This window comes from Cicer arietinum, chromosome 6 (genome assembly GCF_000331145.2).
Source record: "Cicer arietinum cultivar CDC Frontier isolate Library 1 chromosome 6, Cicar.CDCFrontier_v2.0, whole genome shotgun sequence".
NCBI lineage: Eukaryota > Viridiplantae > Streptophyta > Magnoliopsida > Fabales > Fabaceae > Cicer > Cicer arietinum.
The window spans coordinates 17,881,312-17,899,125 of NC_021165.2; the positions used below are offsets into that span (position 1 = coordinate 17,881,312).

At 31.8% G+C, this 17,814-nt stretch overlaps 3 protein-coding genes across 7 annotated transcripts in view; all 3 read left to right on the top strand.

Annotated features, from left to right (window-relative positions):
- The first annotated feature begins 2,951 nt into the window (after positions 1-2,951).
- LOC101500362 (uncharacterized) lies at positions 2,952-7,295 on the top strand. 2 transcript variants are annotated; one of them, XR_003473682.2, is made up of 7 exons: positions 2,952-3,439; positions 3,555-3,647; positions 4,500-4,695; positions 5,340-5,518; positions 5,669-5,913; positions 6,224-6,377; positions 6,761-7,295. XR_003473682.2 is itself a non-coding variant. In XM_004505250.4 (7 exons), exons 1-7 carry the CDS (start codon positions 3,036-3,038, stop codon positions 6,926-6,928), a joined length of 1,455 nt encoding a protein of 484 aa, XP_004505307.1. In that variant the 5' UTR covers positions 2,955-3,035; the 3' UTR covers positions 6,929-7,295. The 2 variants fall into 2 exon arrangements, 1 of the variants encoding a protein (XP_004505307.1); XM_004505250.4 differs by having other exon boundaries at positions 2,955-3,439; positions 6,208-6,377.
- Positions 7,296-9,563: 2,268 nt separating this feature from the next.
- LOC101500673 (uncharacterized protein At4g19900) lies at positions 9,564-14,196 on the top strand. The gene is made up of 5 exons (XM_004505251.4): positions 9,564-10,886; positions 10,999-11,148; positions 11,502-11,636; positions 12,868-13,062; positions 13,625-14,196. The coding sequence occupies exons 1-5, from the start codon at positions 9,799-9,801 to the stop codon at positions 13,809-13,811; spliced, it is 1,755 nt and encodes a 584-aa protein (XP_004505308.1). The 5' UTR covers positions 9,564-9,798; the 3' UTR covers positions 13,812-14,196.
- A 3,290-nt stretch (positions 14,197-17,486) lies between these two features.
- LOC101500986 (uncharacterized) overlaps positions 17,487-17,814 on the top strand; it is a 3,770-nt gene continuing 3,442 nt past the window's right edge. The window contains exon 1 of one of the 4 annotated variants that reach the window (XM_012717148.3): positions 17,487-17,685. In XM_012717148.3, the coding sequence (XP_012572602.1) occupies positions 17,614-17,685 (72 nt within the window). In that variant the 5' untranslated portion in view covers positions 17,487-17,613. The remainder of the gene's footprint in view (positions 17,686-17,814) is intronic. The other 3 variants (XM_012717145.3, XM_012717146.3, XM_012717147.3) reach the window with 3 other exon arrangements.

A 17,814-nucleotide genomic window follows, 5' to 3' on the forward strand; every position in this document is an offset into this window, starting at 1 on the left:
GCGGTTGCTTTGAAAATTCCTTGGAAGATCTAAATATGGGTTCCACAACTGGGACTGGAGGCAATTCTAATACAACAGCTGAAGAGATTAATTTTGTTGATTTCAAGCGTCGAAGCAAGGTGAGGAAACATAGTGATGAGATTGAGAGAAGCTCGAATAATAGTAAAAAGAGTGAGAATTTGGTGCTTGTGCAGCAAAAGAGAAGAAAGTTGATCCGCCCAAATTTCAACAATAGTACATCTTTTGATGGCAAGAACATTGATCTCGGTGCTTCAAGAAATTTACAACTACCATTGCCAACTGGTAGTTGTGATCTTGAGGATGTTATTGAAAGCTGCTGTACTTTGGTGAACCAAAGTAGTTATGAAGTTAAAACAGAAGCTGTAGTACAACACATCATTGATCCAACACATTCTGAAGGTAAGAATACTAGTTATGCCATGGGATTTATCTGCAGTGAAGGACAAAATGCAAACAATGGCATCCTTCCTGCATTAATTGATGGATCACAATGTGTGGATAACAAAAATCACCAAGAGGTTTTGTCCTCAGCTTCTTGCGAAGAAGAAAGTTCCCATACCAAGGAAGGTTCATGTATAATAGATAACACACAATCAGCATATCTGGAAACGGAATCATTGCATGCAATTTGTCAAGAAAATAATCATGACAGAGGAGGTATCAATGCCGATGACAAAATGCCAAAAGATTGTGGCTCCTTCTCTATTGAAGCTAAAGATGGGTCTGAATATTTAGGGAGCTCAGGTAATGAAAAAGCTTCAATTGAAACTTCTTGTCATATGGCTTGCATGTAGAATCAGTATTTCTCTAGGTACATGATCACTGCATTCAACTTGTCAAAAGCACCACTTATGATCATATGTGCTGATGAGGAATTGATACTGAAAGGAATTTCAAAAGATGGTTACAACTCCCACTCTACTGAAGTTAAAGGCGGGTTTGTCAATTTTGTCAAGACTCCGGCAATGATAATGCTCCAATTTCAATTTGTGAACAAAAGATGACTTTGAGGGTTATTTTCAATCTCACATATGCCAATCTCTCTCTATGGACTGGTAGAAGGTTCAGAAGAAACATATGAAAATATGGCTTTGAGTACTTTTTTTTTTTTTTTTTTACAGTGTAGAGGTTGTACTTTGTAGTTGAATCATCTCAACTCTTCTAAAGTGAGCACAATCCAAGGAAAGTAAATGCATATCAAACCACGAGTATAATAAATCACGGGTAGATGAATTAATATGCACCTTGATTGTGTACACTTTACTAGCTACTCATTTTAGAAGTGCTCTAGGAACTCGAAAAGAAGGATGTTTTGGTTTATAAAAGAAGAATTTAATCACATTTGTGGTCTTATGTAGAGGTTGTACTTTGTAGTTGAATCATCTCAACTCTTCTAAAGTGAGCACAATCCAAGGAAAGTAAATGCATATCAAACCACGAGTATAATAAATCACGGGTAGATGAATTAATATGCACCTTGATTGTGTACACTTTACTAGCTACTCATTTTAGAAGTGCTCTAGGAACTCGAAAAGAAGGATGTTTTGGTTTATAAAAGAAGAATTTAATCACATTTGTGGTCTTTTTAGTTTAAATCATTTGTGATGTTAGTTCTTCAACAATTTTTCCGATGGATTTTAGTTTTAAAGTTGTGATTGGTATAACTAATTGTGTTTAAATTGTTTTAAATGTTATACTAAAAATGTTTAAATTTTGTGATTAACACCTACTTCTTTTTAATTGTTTAGAGTTTAATACTCATATATTGTTAGTATAAGTATATTTATAATGATACTCAATAATATATTTCATTCCATTGTTATCTCTTATCGCCTTACTCTTCTATTAGTCTATGGCTATGCATCATGATTGATTTGACACTTTAATGTATAGTTTATAAGACTTAAGACAATTTTGTCTTCGAATGTGGAAATGTTAAGAGTTAATTTTCTAGAACAGAATGAATAGTATAAACTATTGATAATGGTCAATAGTACATAACTTTTTATAAATTATTATAATATTAATATTTTACTCACTTTATTAACTGTTTACTTAATTCTCTCAACTAGAATGAATATTTTATAGAAGATTGACTTGAGACCGTGTGATAGAAAAAGATCACATGCAAAGACATGTTGTAATGGTGGTGCTTGGCCGTCACACAATGGTTATCAAGGTGCATCAATCTCTCTTCCAATAAGGAATATAGCGGGAGAGTTGGTGACAACACACAAGAACACGATGGAAAAGGAAATGAGAGAAATAAAGTATTTTAAAAGAACAAAAGAGTATTGAGAATTATGAAATGATATGGTGTATGTGACATTGTCCTAAAATTATACTCTCACATGTGTTTATATAATAATTAACTAGATCAAAATCATAGTTTAAGCTTTATATGTTTGGAAAGAAAAAAAAGAGTTTATGCTTTCTTTCTTTCTATACAGAGCTCTGTTTCCATAAAGAAATGTGCACCTATAGTTTGAAAGTTGTACAAAAAAATAAAATAAAATAAAATAATAATTATTTTGGTTAGAATTTAAAATTGATTCTCTTCTTGAACCATTTAACGTAATGTACTTTTTGGGGCAGTAGAATTATGCAACTATTCAGTTACAATCACTAGAAAATAATTTAATTTATTCTTAAACAAATATTATTGGTACTTACTTTTCATTCTAATAAAAAAAAATCTAATTTCAATTGTGCATATTTAGTCGATAGTGATAAAAGTTAATTTTTTTTATAAAATTGATTTATTTAAAATTGAGTCGAAAATATAGTGATATATATTTTAATATATTCAAATTAAATAAATTAAATAAATTTTAATTTTAAATAAAAATAAATTACAATGACACTTAAATATACAAAAATCAATTTTCACGCTTCCAAATTGATTTTGGCACCTAAAAATTTCCAAAATTAAAAGTAAACATGCACTATGTTACCTCACCTGACCTGTATTTGATTTGATCTTGGTTCTCAGTTCCCACTCCAACAAAAAAAAAATGGTTCAGACATCAAAGTCTGATGAGGATGTAGTAATAAAATCAGCAGTATATTCAAGAATCCTTGTATTCACCCTAATCATCTTCTTCCGAATTCTCGCTTCCCCTTACGACACCTCCGCATCCTTAAACCCTCCATGCCTCACATCAAACGACACTCATCATTCCCGCATCGATTCTTCTATCCAAAACGGCGTCGTTTGGGACTCCGTTTACTTTATCCGCATCGCTCAATGTGGCTATGAGTATGAACAAACCTACGCCTTCTTACCTCTTCTTCCCCTTTCCATTTCCTTCTTCTCTCCAACTCTTTTTTCTTTCCTTCCTCAAAGATCGCTTCTCGCTTTCTCTGCTTATCTTATCAACAATCTCGCTTTTGTTCTTGCTGCTCTTTACTTTTACAGGTACACCTTCCTTCTTTTTTCCTTTTTTTTTTTACTTCATAATTTTTCATTTGTTTATTCTGTATTCAGATTGATTGATGTATCTCAATTGTTATTGTTGTTGTAACTTGTGCAGACTTTCAGTAATTATCTTGAAGGATACTGATATTGCACTGCGGGCTACGGTTTTGTTCTGCTTTAATCCTGCTTCTATATTTTATTCATCAATGTAATCTTCTCCTTCTTGTTTTTAGGTCTCTTTGGATGAACAACTTAATTAGACACTTATAGCATAATTCATTATCATAAAAGGGCTTTTGTTAAGATAATTCTGTGCCAAAGATTAAGCGTGAATTTGGTTGTGCGGTGAGTAAAATTGATTTTGAATGAATTGATTTTAGTTAAGTGAGTTGAATGTAAAATGTTTTATGTTTGAATATATTTATGTAAAAGTGAGTTAAATCACGTTTGAACTCAAAAGCTAAGCTACAAATCCTAGCTACAAGTTAAAATAAATTCTATAGACAAAATCAATTCTAATCGAGAGCAACCAAACATGTCAAAATCAATTTGACACATCCCATCCAAAATCAATTCTAAATGCTCCAAACGTGGAACCAAACATTGGCTAAATAAAGTCAAACTATTTTTCATATGAGGTATAGAGCTCGTTTGTTATGTATTATAAAAAAAATATGATTTTCACATTCAATTGTTAGAGATTTAAAAAAGAAAAACAGAAACTGAATTGGGTTGGTTCACTGTAATGAAAATAATTTTTTTATTTATAAAACCATCGGTTATTAAAAATGATTTTTATGAGAAGCTACTCAAAACAACTTCTCATTTTAAGCAACTTCTATATTATTGTCATATTCTGATTTTTAAAAACTGTAACAAACATATGAAAACTCTTAAAAGTGGTTTTGTTTTTTTAAAGTGATTATTCTTTAAAAACACTGTAACAAACTCATAAGTTGTTTTCATCAGTTCTCTCAAACGTCCTTATAATGTTTTAAATGTTTATTTGTGATTTGGATATTGATCAGACTGATTGTGTTTTTGGTTTGAATTTTTGTAGATACGCGGAAAGTTTGTATGCTGTTCTTAGTCTTGGAGGATTGTACTACTTTGTATCTGGAAAAAATAATTTTGCTGTTCTTCTTCTGGCTCTTTCTGGATGTGCAAGATCTAATGGGGCACTTAATGCTGGCTATATCTGTTTTCAGACTATGCATCGGGTTTATCATGCTCTGTTTCAAAATAAGAATGTTACTGTGAGCTTGTTGCTTCTTTGTTCTTTCCTGAAATGTTGATTAATTGTCTGTGGGTTGTTTGTCTCTGAGAAATGATTTTGGAAGTATAGTTGGAAATTTTCATTTGCATTCAGGCATTCTTTTCAAATGACTAAGTATTTCTAACTGAACTATGCAGCACTGTGCTTATATTGGTAATGGATTAAACTAAAGTATCTATTGTTTGCTTTATCTTCTGTTTCTGAGTTTGGTCAGTTGAATGAACATGGCTGCTGGTTATTACCAGTTGAAGAACTATATCTGCTTCTTCATAAATTTTGAAATTTGATTGCTAAATTTGGTTAAAAAAGATTATGGATGCCCGTGATAATATGGATGGAAGGAGGGGGAAGGATTGGTTGGGGTGTGTTCTTTGCAGTTGTGTATTTTTCACATGTAATTGGTTATAGAGTAGAAACTCAATATACCTTGAACTTTTAGTTTTCCCCCATTGATTTAGGTCTTATTAACAATGTGCTATATAGACTGTCACATGCATCACTCACTAGTTGGGTAGATGTTTTAGGATTGATTTCTGTGTCAATTGAAAAGATAGAAAATGTTATCAATAATCATTACTCCTTACTATAAACAAGAATTTTTGATTGATTCTGTTGTTTTGGCAGTTGGCATTGCAGATTATTATTGTTGGAGCATTACGCAGTGCATGTATATTTGCTCCATTTGCAGCTTTCCAGGCTTATGGGTACTACAATATGTGTGTTGGCCGTCTTCCAGATGAAATAAGGCCTTGGTGCAAGACAAGGGTACCGTTACTTTACAATTATATTCAAAGTCATTACTGGTATGTCCATTTTAAACTCTAAAAGTACTATTCTCTGCTGACATTATGCTATTGGCAGACATACTCTAGTCTATGCAACTTATTATGATGCTATTGAATATTTAAATATTAAGACGTTCCACTGAATACTATTAATTTATGGTTGTCCAGGGGTGTTGGTTTCTTGAGATATTTTCAGCTGAAACAGTTGCCCAACTTCCTTCTTGCATCTCCAATACTGTCACTGGCATTTTTCTCAGTTGTTCATTATGCCAAGTCAAGGCCTCAGGTCTTTTTCTCGCTGGGTTTTGACACTACTAATGAAGAAAAGAGCTCTGGAGTTGTGTTTCTGTCAAGGGATCTTTCAAGGTTCAAAGCAGTTGGCAGTGTGGAGAAATCCTCTGTCAGAGTAGAAGGTATAATTCTTAAACAGATAATTATGTTTCCCAATTGATGGATGCTTGGAACTACATTAATGTTTGAGGAATGATATATCACAGTTAAATATATTTTGACGGTTCCTATGTGGTGGTGCTATTTTTTGATTATTATCTCCCAAAGCCTTCTTTGTTGTTTGTCTTGTGATTCCTGTATGGTGATATCTGTGCACTTATTAGATATTCTAATTTGACATGAGTTATGATCTTGTGAATTTGGATATATAACCGGTCACTATCTTTGCAACTATAACATTATTCACTCCGTATCAGAACATTTCAATGTTAGGAGAAGAAAGGATCCGATCAAAGGGGATGTTTCTAATGTTCGCATAGAATCAGAGTCATCAGCCAATCTGGGATACTTGTCTGCATCTGTTCTCCCATTTGTGTTGCACTTGGGATTCTTAGCAGGCACTGCTTTTCTTGTCATGCATGTACAGGTAGGCTACTGTCTTGCTGACTTTTGCTTCTGTTTATCATGTTACTGAATATGAGAAACAGACCAGTTTGAGCTTGAACTTTTGCTAATCATCTTATTATGGAATAATCCAGAAAATGGCTTAGATATTCTAATTTGACATGAAGGTGTCCTTTGTATGTTGTAAGAATACATCTAGGGAAGTGAAAATGGGGGAATGAAGATGAACATTATTTGGACATGGAAAAAGTGTAAATACACGTTTCATTTTCATTCCTCCATTTTCTTCTGTCTTCCCACTTTTACCACCCACCTCACGTCTAGTCAATGCCTATAGTATCTTTTTGTTGCTTGAGAATGGCTGAAGTGTCTTAATTTTTCTACTGGGAATTTCATGTATAACAGGTGGCAACTCGTTTTTTGTCTGCGAGCCCTCCTCTTTATTGGTTTGCTTCATATATAATGGCATATCCTACAAAATATCCTAGATGGGGATACCTGATATGGGCATACTCGGCAGCATATATTCTTCTTGGAAGTTTGCTATTTTCAAACTTCTATCCTTTTACATGATAAGAAGATAGACATATGGTTCTCCTTGAATGAATATCATGAAGTGATGCACCTGAATTTAAGATGCCTGTCGGGTTCTTCGGCCATTTGGTGGTTTCTATTTGATCTTCTTATGCGCCTGTTGTGTACTATTATTAGTGGGGAAAATGCCCCCTTCGTGTAGTTTAGATTGTAGTCTGTAATCATTGTAATGATCTAGCCTTAACAAAGTCCAATTCTTTTTTAACTTTTGCTTATTTGTTTCCTGTTCCCAAGTTTCTTTTGAAGTTCATCACCCCTTCAGTTACAATGTATGTAGTATATATGCCCCGAATGATTTTTTGTACGTGCTATACATAACTTTATATGTAGCTATGCCTATATAAAATACATCTCTGAAACTTAAACAAAATGGTATCTTGAACTCTCAACCGAAGAATGATTTGTGTGCTGAGGTCTGAGGATGTTTCTGCAATGGCAGGATTCAAATGGAATCACAGCAAACTTTTAATCTCAGCGACATTCCTTGGCAACCTAAAACCAATGGTTGAAGTTTGGTAGCGTCATTGCTTCAATAAATAATAATCATAATTGTTTAAAAAAGTACTTATATAATTAGTCATTTTGTCTTTTGCTTTTAATAGTTGTTACAAATGAATCAGTTAAGAGTGATACATTAATTAGATAAAAATGTTTAATGTAGTACTTTAAACAATGAGTCTCTCTGTTTCACCTAATGATTTATCTTTTGATTTGGACTCTCATAATTGGTTTTTTCATCAAGGTTGAACCATAGAAAGTGCTACCTATAGCTACATTTAGTGGTTACGTATTAATATTAGTTAATAATAAGAAAGTGACAAGAAAAAAAGAACATTAAGATGAGCTATGCATCCAAAAGACAACAAATTCGGTAAAAAACAATGTCAATTGATTGAGTCAATCGTGTTTGCACGAAAATCGGAGAAATAAAAGTAGAAAAACAAGTGTGGAAGTGAGATAGTCTTTGAATTGAAAGTGCAAATGTATTTGGAATGGACAAAATAGAAATAAAATATGATAATAGATATAATTTAATAATTTTAGGAGGCGTGGTACCTTTACTCATTAGTAGTTTTGTCCTTGATAGGACTAACTTAATCTTAGGGTGTAGAGATATTTATTTTCAGACATTCTTTTTTTGGATTTTTTTTAAGGGTCTGTTTGGTTGATGAGAAATAAAGAAGAGAGAAAAAGATAAGAGATAAAGACAAAAGAGATAATAGTTTTCTTTTGTTTGAAATGCAATGAAATAGGAGAGATTAAAAAATCATGGGGTCCACCACTTTTTGCTTTCTCTGCAAAGTGGCGAACAAATGGGTGAAAAAAGTCTTTTAATTTTGTTGTTCCATATCTACCCTCACAACCATTTTTTATATTTTCATTATTCTGCAAGTTTTGGAAATGTCTAACACGAATAAATAAGTTGCTGCATGACTTAATATTGCCTGAGCGATGAGAAAAAGGAGGAGTGAAGAAGGCAATGGTGTCCAAATTGGAAGAAACTCACATAACACATATCAATGGATGTTTTAATTTCTTTTATGAAGCAAATAATTGAGTTTGGAGATGTACTTATGCAGGAGGAGGGATGCAGATAATTATAGATTTATTTTAATATTTATTCTTTAACTTATTTTCATTTGATTTTCTTATTAAATTAAAAAAAGTTGCAATACGATTTTTTTGTTAAAATTGGAAATTAAATAATAATAATAATAATCTTTATTATTTAAATTGATTTTTTTTACATTAATCCAATCCATTTAAATCACAAGAAAATTGAACTAAACTATTTGATAAAAAAAAAACAATAAATTAATTTTGATGGAAGTTTTTAATTAAAGATATTTTGGTATTTCTAAAAATATCAACACTATTCTTTTCTCTTTTTTTTTTTCAACCAATCGATACCTTAAATTTATTATATTTCTTACTTATTTCTTTCTTCTCACACTCTTTTTCATTTCTTTCTTTCTTCTCTATTTCTTCTTACAACCAAATACACTTTTAGAGTTTGGGTTTAACCTAATGGTATAGCCTTATTAAAGAAAATAGAAACTTTGACTGCAATGTCTGCCCGCGCTTGAGATAATTCACCTCTGTTTGTATATCTGTTAGGATTTTGCATGACTACAATCACCTTGAATCCTAGTTGACTTGTCATCACCATTAGTTGTAGTGTTTGCTATCATGGAGATTTATTATTTTCCTTGGAGTAATTCCTTGCAGGATAACCATTTAGAATATTTTGTTTCATAACAAACAAAGTATTTCTTACACAATATCAACCAATTATTGCACATCTTGTTCTTAGTACAACTGATTGGTTTAAATCAATCTTTACACACTACCAATCGTTCCAATCATATTCACTTTTGTTGATATCCCAACCACAAATATTCACCTTTGGTGATATCCCAACCACTAATATTAAAACTTTTATCATAATACTCCATGTTGAAACTCAAAAACATATCCAAATTAAAGTATTATTATATATAACGATATCAAACAAAATAAACCCAACTATAACATAACTATCAGATATCATCTAGAATTTTATAACGATAAGTTTTTTTTTATCCCTACTATCGTCAGCCGATCTCTCATCGTAAAATAACTAGTATTTCTCATTTGCTATATTTATAAAAAAACATCTCATTTTGTATGTTATTAAAATTCTTAAATATAATATTTCTGATCGAATTGATTGGCATACTATAAAAACTTTGAAAATTAAATTGACCATAAGCAGAGGGAGTTGGTATCAGAAGTTAACAACAGAAATACCCGCTGGTAAGTAAGAGTCAGAGCGAAGACTAAAGGGAGACTAGAGAGACAAATAAATTATGTTCCGATCCCGGCGCCGCTCCCCTTACGGCGCCTATTTATGCGCCGTCATTTCCGCCCTCCTCCTCCTTTTATCCGTCTCACTTCTCTACTCTCGCCTCTCTCTCTCCCATTCCCATACTCACTCCATCCCCCGCACTCTCCTCTCCGATTCCGACTCCGACGCCGACTCCGACGACTCCGATCTCTCCACTTCCGATCCCATCGACGAACTCGACTTCATTGACCTCGACCAACAACAACAGCAAAACCAACCTCCTAACACCAAACCTTCCCTTTACTTCTTCGATCCTCTCTCCTCCGCCATTCGAAGATCTTTCAAAACCCCTCCCATTTTCATCGACGAAATCACCACCGACGAATTCACCATCTTCTCATCTCCACAAGATACTTCCAAGTCCGCCTTCAGCTCCGACGACATCCCCCTCGACGATGACGTCATACACAAAGCAACAATAATCACGTCAATCGAAGACGCGCTTCTTCTCAAATCACCTTCCCTCAGAGAAAACTGGGGTGAATGGTTCGACAAGAAAGCTCTCTTTCTCAGAAAAGATAAAATGTTGAAGTCGAGTTTCGAAGCTTTCAATCCAATGCTCAATCCTCTTCTTCAAGATCCCGACGCCGTCGGTGCCTCCGGTCTCACCAGAGGTGATAGAATCCTCTATAAATGGTGGATCAACGAGTTCAAGAATGTTCCATTTTCACCTCACAAAAACATTAACAACGGGAAACTAACGACCGTCGCTAAAGGTGTAGCAGAACGCAGAACTTTGAATGATAATGATAATGATAAAGATAAAGCTGAGTTTTTTAATCGTCATATATATGCCGATGGTAATAATTGGGGTTATTTTCCTGAATTGCCACTGCGTTTGTCATTTAATCATTTCATGGATGCATTCTTCAGGAAGGGTAAATGTGTCATGAGGGTTTTTATGGTGTGGAATTCACCCACTTGGATGTTCACTGTTAGGTATCAGCGTGGTCTTGAGAGTTTGCTATTTCATCACCCTAATGCATGTGTTGTGGTCTTCTCTGAAACAATTGAGCTTGATTTCTTTAAAGATAGCTTTGTTAAAGATGGGTAATTAATTATGTTGTTTTGTTCAATTTTATGTTCTGCTGCATTGTAGTTGCTTTTGTTGTTTGAATTTTGCATTTTTAGCTAAGGAATGTGGATTTTTCTTTTTTCTCAGTTACAAAGTTGCTGTTGTTATGCCAAATCTCGAACAGTTGCTGGAGGGTACGCCTGCCGACATTTTTTCTTCTGTTTGGTTTGAATGGAAAAAGACAAAGTTTTATTCCACTCATTACAGTGAGCTTATTCGTCTTGCAGCTCTGTATAAGTAAGTTTTCTTCGCTGTATTCCCTAGTATAAGTAGCTATGAAGCACCGAAACAGACAGGGACACCGAATACGACACGAGTGTATAAACACCTTAATTTAATAATATAGAAGTAATTGAATATAACTACATGTGTCAGTGTCTTGTTGGATATTGACACGTATCGAACATCTGATATGCCTTCAATTTGAAATGTCGGTGCTACATAAATTATTAGGTATCAATTGCTTAGTTGTAATTGTAAAATAATTTTATGGATGGTGTTTACTTTAGCTTTGCTGTATGATTTGACTATTTCTGATTTTTATATCTTGGGATAAGTTATGGCATTGACATTGTCTTTTGTTTTATCAGGTATGGTGGGATCTATCTAGACTCAGATATCATAGTCTTGAAACCAATTTCTTTTCTTAATAATTCTGTTGGCATGGAGGATCATGCTTCTGGAAGTTCTTTGAATGGTGCTGTGATGGCTTTTGGAAGGCACAGGTATTGTTAGCGTTGTTCCTATCATATTTTCAAGGAAGCTATTAAAATGAAATCATGACTGTCATAATAATGATTCTATAATGGATTGATCGATAAAGAGAATTGCTTTTGTCTCCAATGGCTATGGTACAATACGATTCATCTCATTGCATATATGTCCGACACATGGCATTAAAATTTACAATAGCTGAGATCCAATCCTTTAAAATCAATTTATTTTATTTTTAGTAATAAAGTAAAACGTGGGGTGTGATGTTGGGGCAGAGGTGCGGTGCAGGGGTGGGGTGACGGCATGGCCTGGTGGCAGCAGGGGTCTTAGGTAGAGCTTTGCATAGCCTATGTGGGTTCTCCTTGCGAGATGAGTTTTATTTTTTGAAAGAAAAATGGGTTTAAAAGATGGAATTTGAACCATCAATTTTATTAAAGCCATGTGTGGACTTGATTTCCATTGAAATGGAGATCTCGATTTCCTTGTTTTGATTTGTTTAATAATCCTACAGCGTAATTCTTAAATTATGCACTGAGTAAGCATAATGGGTGCGCATTTCTTGCTTGATTAATGTTGCTGTTGTCATATATGATGCACATGAATTTATAATTAGGAAAGCTTAATCTGTACCTAAATAGTGGATCTTTGGTTCAATATCTTTTGTCAACGTACCTTTCATTTGGAGGCTTATTCTTTTATGTTTTGGATTTAAACAGCTTGTGTAATGTATCTTCCCGCCTATGAGTATTGGGATTTATACTACTTTTTCCTGAAATCTTATTGGATAATAATTAAAAAAATGTGATTAGTCTAGTATTTTAGACGGTGTTTGATTTTTTCCCCTTCACTGACAAAGAAACCCACTTACTTCTCATAAGAAACAGTTTCCTATAAGATTCTGTTCATTAGCAAAACTATAAGATCCTGGAAAGTAGGATTCTGTTCATTAGCAAAACTATGAAGTTAAAATTTAAATGAACGGTATAAATTTTGAGTCTGAAATTCTAATTAATGAACTCTTGAATTTTAGATACAGCCAATTACTGATATGCCTAGATTTGAAATATCATGAAATCAAATTTTGAGGTTAATTTATGAGCATTCTGATTTAAATTGTGTGTTGCCGTGCCTTTTTGTCACCAATCAGAATTTGAATGAAAGAGTGATAGGTAATTAAAATGCAATTAATTTGATTTGTTTAGTATGAGACATTATGTGAAATCGATTATTTATTCCATGTAGTCTGTTCATAAAGGAGTGCTTGGAAGAGTTTTATATGACATATGACGACACCAGTTTGAGATCAAATGGTGCTGATCTATTGACAAGGGTTGCACGAAAATTTGTAGGAGAGAAGAATAAAAATATCAAACGGTTGGAGTTGAATGAGGAACCCTCACATATCTTCTTCCCCGTCAATTCTCAGGACATCACAAGGTAACTTGATATTTCTCTCAATTGGTTAGGAATATACTTGTCATAGGGTTGATTAGAACTACTTGTGGAGGCACAAAATTCTAATTTGGACTTTGGAGAGTGACGCTACCTTGTTTTTCTGTTTAGTTTTTGTCTTAATTCTATATGATACTCCCTCTGTCTCACAATGAGTGTCACTTTAGCAAAAACAAATTGTCTCAGAATGAATGTCATTCACACTTTTTAATGCAACTTTAATTAATTTTTTTCCTATACTACCCTTCAATGATTACTATATACACAACTTCCAAAACATCATTATACTTTGCATTGATAATAGTGAAAAATCCATCAATAGTTAAAAATGGTAGTTTGATAAAATGACTTCTCTCTTTCACTTAATTATTGCATTTCTTAATATGTGTTCAAAAATCTTAAACGACACCAATTATGAGACGAAGAGAGTAGAACGTTATGGCATTGTTTGATACATGTAGCTAACTCTACTTAGTCGGGTAAGACTTTGCTGTTGTTCTTGTCTTTGTGCTCTTGTTTCTTAACCAGATTATAAACCTGCAAACAGATACTTTGTTGCACCAGCAACAGGAACGGAGAAAGCTCAGCAAGAAGTTCTACTTGAAAAAATAAAGCTTGAGTCATTGACATTTCATTTTTGGAACAGCGTGACTTCTGCCCTCATCCCAGAACCAGATAGCCTTGTAGACCGGCTTATGAATTATGCATGTATCCGATGCTTGGAGTTACTGTAAATGCCAAGTTATGCCAATGCTGCTGTACAAGTTTGTTGTATGTTTGTGGTTGAATGTTGGGTTGAACTCCACTGCTCGAAGAAGAGCTAAAATATATACCGAAACCTTTGTAGACTAAGGCCAGCGTTACCGAATGTTCATATGTTACAACTAACAATGTAGAATGTATTAGAGATGCAGTGGCTAAACACTGCATGGTTTTGGGGGAATTGTAGCTGATATTTTTTATTAGTCAGTGAAGAAATAGAGCAAGATGTTGGTATCAATTTATTCAAGTAAATGTACAAGTGGTTTGAACTTTGAACCTCATATTTTCACCAAAATGCTTGAGATACTGGATATATGAGTTCCATTACTTATATATTGCTCTACTTGTTCATTTTCATTCAAGGTGAGATTTACTACTTGACACTCTCACACAACAAGGTTGGTGATGTTGGATTCTAGAAAATCAATATTAGGATATTTAACTACTTTTGTAGGAGGAGTTAGCATAGCAAGTTAAACATAAATAAAAAAGGTGTTGCATTATTCTCTTCTGAAGCAATGTGATGCAGAGTGCATCCTAGCTATTGAAGAATTTTTGGAGTTGGAAGGAGATTATGGAAGAAGAATTTTCTTGAAGAGTTGTACCAATAACAACAAGGTTATGTAGGGCGTGGAGATCATCAAAGTGCAAAACACATCCAATAATTCAACATTACACTACCGCTCTAAGCTATAGATGTTTGTTTTCATTAAGTACGAAATATGCTTGATAAAAAACTTCTTCAAATTGTGAAGGTCCACACTAATAAAAACTAGATACTATTCCATTAGTTGCGCGGTATAATTTAAAAATAACGTTAATTTTGTTTTACAGAATAATATATTCAAGTGTTATGTTTTTAAAGGCAAATATATTATTTTTAAGTTAGGTTTATTTTAATAAAAAAAAAAGTAAAACATTGTTGACGAATACAATTTATGCAAAATATATTTAAATGTGGAATTAGTTTATTCAAACTTTTTGATTACATTGAAGTGGTTCTTCTAATAATATTTATTTGTTAAATAGTTATGTATTTCTTTATTGTTAAAGTTATATATTTAGCTACAACATTTATTCATTTTATATAATTTATATTAGTTTTGAAACATTAAATTTATAAATTTATGTATTTTTTTCACGTTTTCAATTTTATATGTTCATCTTAGTTCTGCCAATCCCACTGTCGATCTAAACATGCACTAAATAATATTGTGTGTATTATGATATATTATAATATTCATTCGTGGCTGATAGTTTGTTAAATTCAAAATATTGAAACAATTCATTCGTGTGTGCCTTGAAATTTTTTAAATAATTATTTGACACGGTCAAAAAACTTAAGAGTAGTTGAAAAAAAATTATAGACAAAAAAAATTTCTAAATGTTTAAGACATAGATTTTGAATAATTATATATAATTTAGGTTTGCTTTAGTACAAAAGTAAAAGTAAAATATTATTGACTAATACAAATGCAAAATATATTTAAATGTGGAATTAGTTTATTCATGCTTTTTTATTTCATTAAAATGGTTTTTCTAATAATATATTTGTTAAATAGTTATGTATTTCTTTATTGTTAAAGTTATACATTTAGCTATAATATTTCTTCTTTTTATATAATTTATAAGCTAAATATCACTTGTGATCCCTTAACTTAATTTGAGTTAACGTTTTAGTTCTTTATCTTTTTTTTTTCCCGATTTGATCATTTATTTTAATTTTAAGTAACAATTTGATCTTTTATGTTTTAAAACGTCAACAATGTCATCCTTTTTTTTACAAAAATTCATCAAAATTTTCAAACAAATTCCATAAAATTAATTATATTTTGTAATATAAAACAAATTTAATCAAATTCATAACTCAAATCTTCAAATAAATTCATATTTGTCATTCTTTATTGAATGTTGTTGGAGATGAAAATATGAGTCTCTTTAAAGATTTAAGTTATGGATTTGATGAAATTACATTATATTGAGGATGATAATTAGTTTTATGAGTTTTGGTTGAAATTTTTTATGAGTTTTTTTAAGTTTTGAAAAAAATAAGGATAATATTGTTGACATTTTAAAACATAAAATATCAAATTGTCACTTAAAATTAAAATAAAGGACCAAATTGGGAATAAAAAAAAGATAAAGGCCTAAAACGTTAACTGAAATTAAGTTAAGGGACTACGGGTGGTATTTAGCCTAATTTATATTAGTTTTGAAACATTCGATTTATAAATTTATGTACTTTTTCACGTTTTCAATTTTATATGTTGATCCTAATTTTATCAATCTCATTTGTCGATCTAAGCATGCACTAAATAATATTGTATGTTTTGTGATATATTATAATATTCATTCGTGATAGTTTGTTAAATCCAAAAATATTGTAACAATTCATTCATGTGTGCATTGAAATTGTTCAAATAACTATTTGACACTGTCAAGAAACTTCAAGAGTGATTGAAAAAAATCATAGGCAAGAAAAGTTTGTGAATGTTTAAGACATAGAAAATTTCGAGTCAATAATGAAATAGTTAGAAGTTCTTCATTTTCAAATATTTAATATTATTCATTTTTTTTAATTATGCTTTGTGTTTTTTTAATTATAAAAAGAAAAAAATATTATGGGAGACACATTCAGGGAAAAAACTCATTTCTTATGCAATAATATTGATATATAATATTGAACAATAATTGACAATAGAAAAACAATATTATTGAAGTATTTGTGAACTAATGGTGTGTCACACATAATGTGGCATAGATCTTGGTGTGTATATGTAGTCGAACTTACATTTTGATGATTTGAAGATATTGGATGGTTTATATATTTTTTGTATGAGTTATTGAAATGAAATTTTTGATGAGTAATCAGAGTTTTTTAAGTGTATTGATGAGTAATAGAGTGATAAGTTAAAACCGAAATTATATAATGTATGAAATAATTGTAGTTGGGCAAGTGAAAAGGTTTGTATTATATATCGAAGAAACAAAACACAATGGAATAGAAATGAATTTAGAATGTGCCACAAAATTTTAATGAGTTGACAAATATTGGAGGATATGACATAGACGAAATTTTTTGAAGTGTTCTGATTTAATTATTATAATAGAAGATAATAGATAGATTGATATTCAAGTCTTTTGTGTTCGAAGAAGTGGTTGAATTATTAATTTTTTTTTCTAATAACTTTAATGAATTCCTAATTCTTTTTATATATAACAATGAATATCTAAAACTTTTTTTTAGGCAGGAATTTCTAAACTTGTCTATGGGTTAATGCAATTTTCCAACATTTCTTCCAAAAATTATATGGTGTCGGTGTGAATGGGATGATGAAAAAGAGCAAACAAGATGTTGTTTATGTGGGCCCTATTGTTGCGCGCTGTGACGATGAAAGTGTTGGTGAAACCCCAAATTGTGCCTTACACCAAAGATTTCATGTTTATTTTAAATATGTGATTCAATTTATGAACCATTTAAATAATTTGATTTTTTTGCTGTATAGTGTAATTTAATTTATTTCAATTAATTATATTTTTGCAGACTTCTATCTCTATCCACTTAGATTTGAGGATTCGATAGGGTAAAATACTTTATTGAAAATTAAAATCTAACAAAAAGCCAAAAAAAATAATTGGAGGTTGAATGAGCATTCAAGGAAAGTGTTAGTTGTCACTTAATAATATTTAATCAAATTTTAAAAAGAAGGTGGAGAGGTTGAAATGATATTTGTTTCTTAATTCGAACTTTACTTGTATTATACTACATAAAGTATGTTCTGTCTGAGATCGCTGCTCCTCCCCAAATACTCCTTTACTCTCTCTTTGTTCTCCCACAACTACAAGGTAAAAACCACCCTTCTCTTTTCCTTTTAGGTATATGCAATAATAAGCAAGATGTTATTAATATTCAATATTAATGTTTGTCAAAGTTTTTTACTTTTATTTGCTATAAAAATCTAAATTTCACATATT

Coding starts and splice junctions, on each gene's coding strand:
- LOC101500673 (XM_004505251.4), top strand. CDS start 9,799: ATGTTCCGATCCCGGCGCCGCTCCCCTTACGGCGCCTATTTATGCGCC. Junction 10,887..10,998: donor GATAGCTTTGTTAAAGATGG/GTAATTAATTAT, acceptor CTTTTTTCTCAG/TTACAAAGTTGCTGTTGTTA. Junction 11,637..12,867: donor ATGGCTTTTGGAAGGCACAG/GTATTGTTAGCG, acceptor TATTCCATGTAG/TCTGTTCATAAAGGAGTGCT.
- LOC101500362 (XM_004505250.4), top strand. CDS start 3,036: ATGGTTCAGACATCAAAGTCTGATGAGGATGTAGTAATAAAATCAGCA. Junction 3,440..3,554: donor GCTGCTCTTTACTTTTACAG/GTACACCTTCCT, acceptor TAACTTGTGCAG/ACTTTCAGTAATTATCTTGA. Junction 6,378..6,760: donor TTCTTGTCATGCATGTACAG/GTAGGCTACTGT, acceptor CATGTATAACAG/GTGGCAACTCGTTTTTTGTC.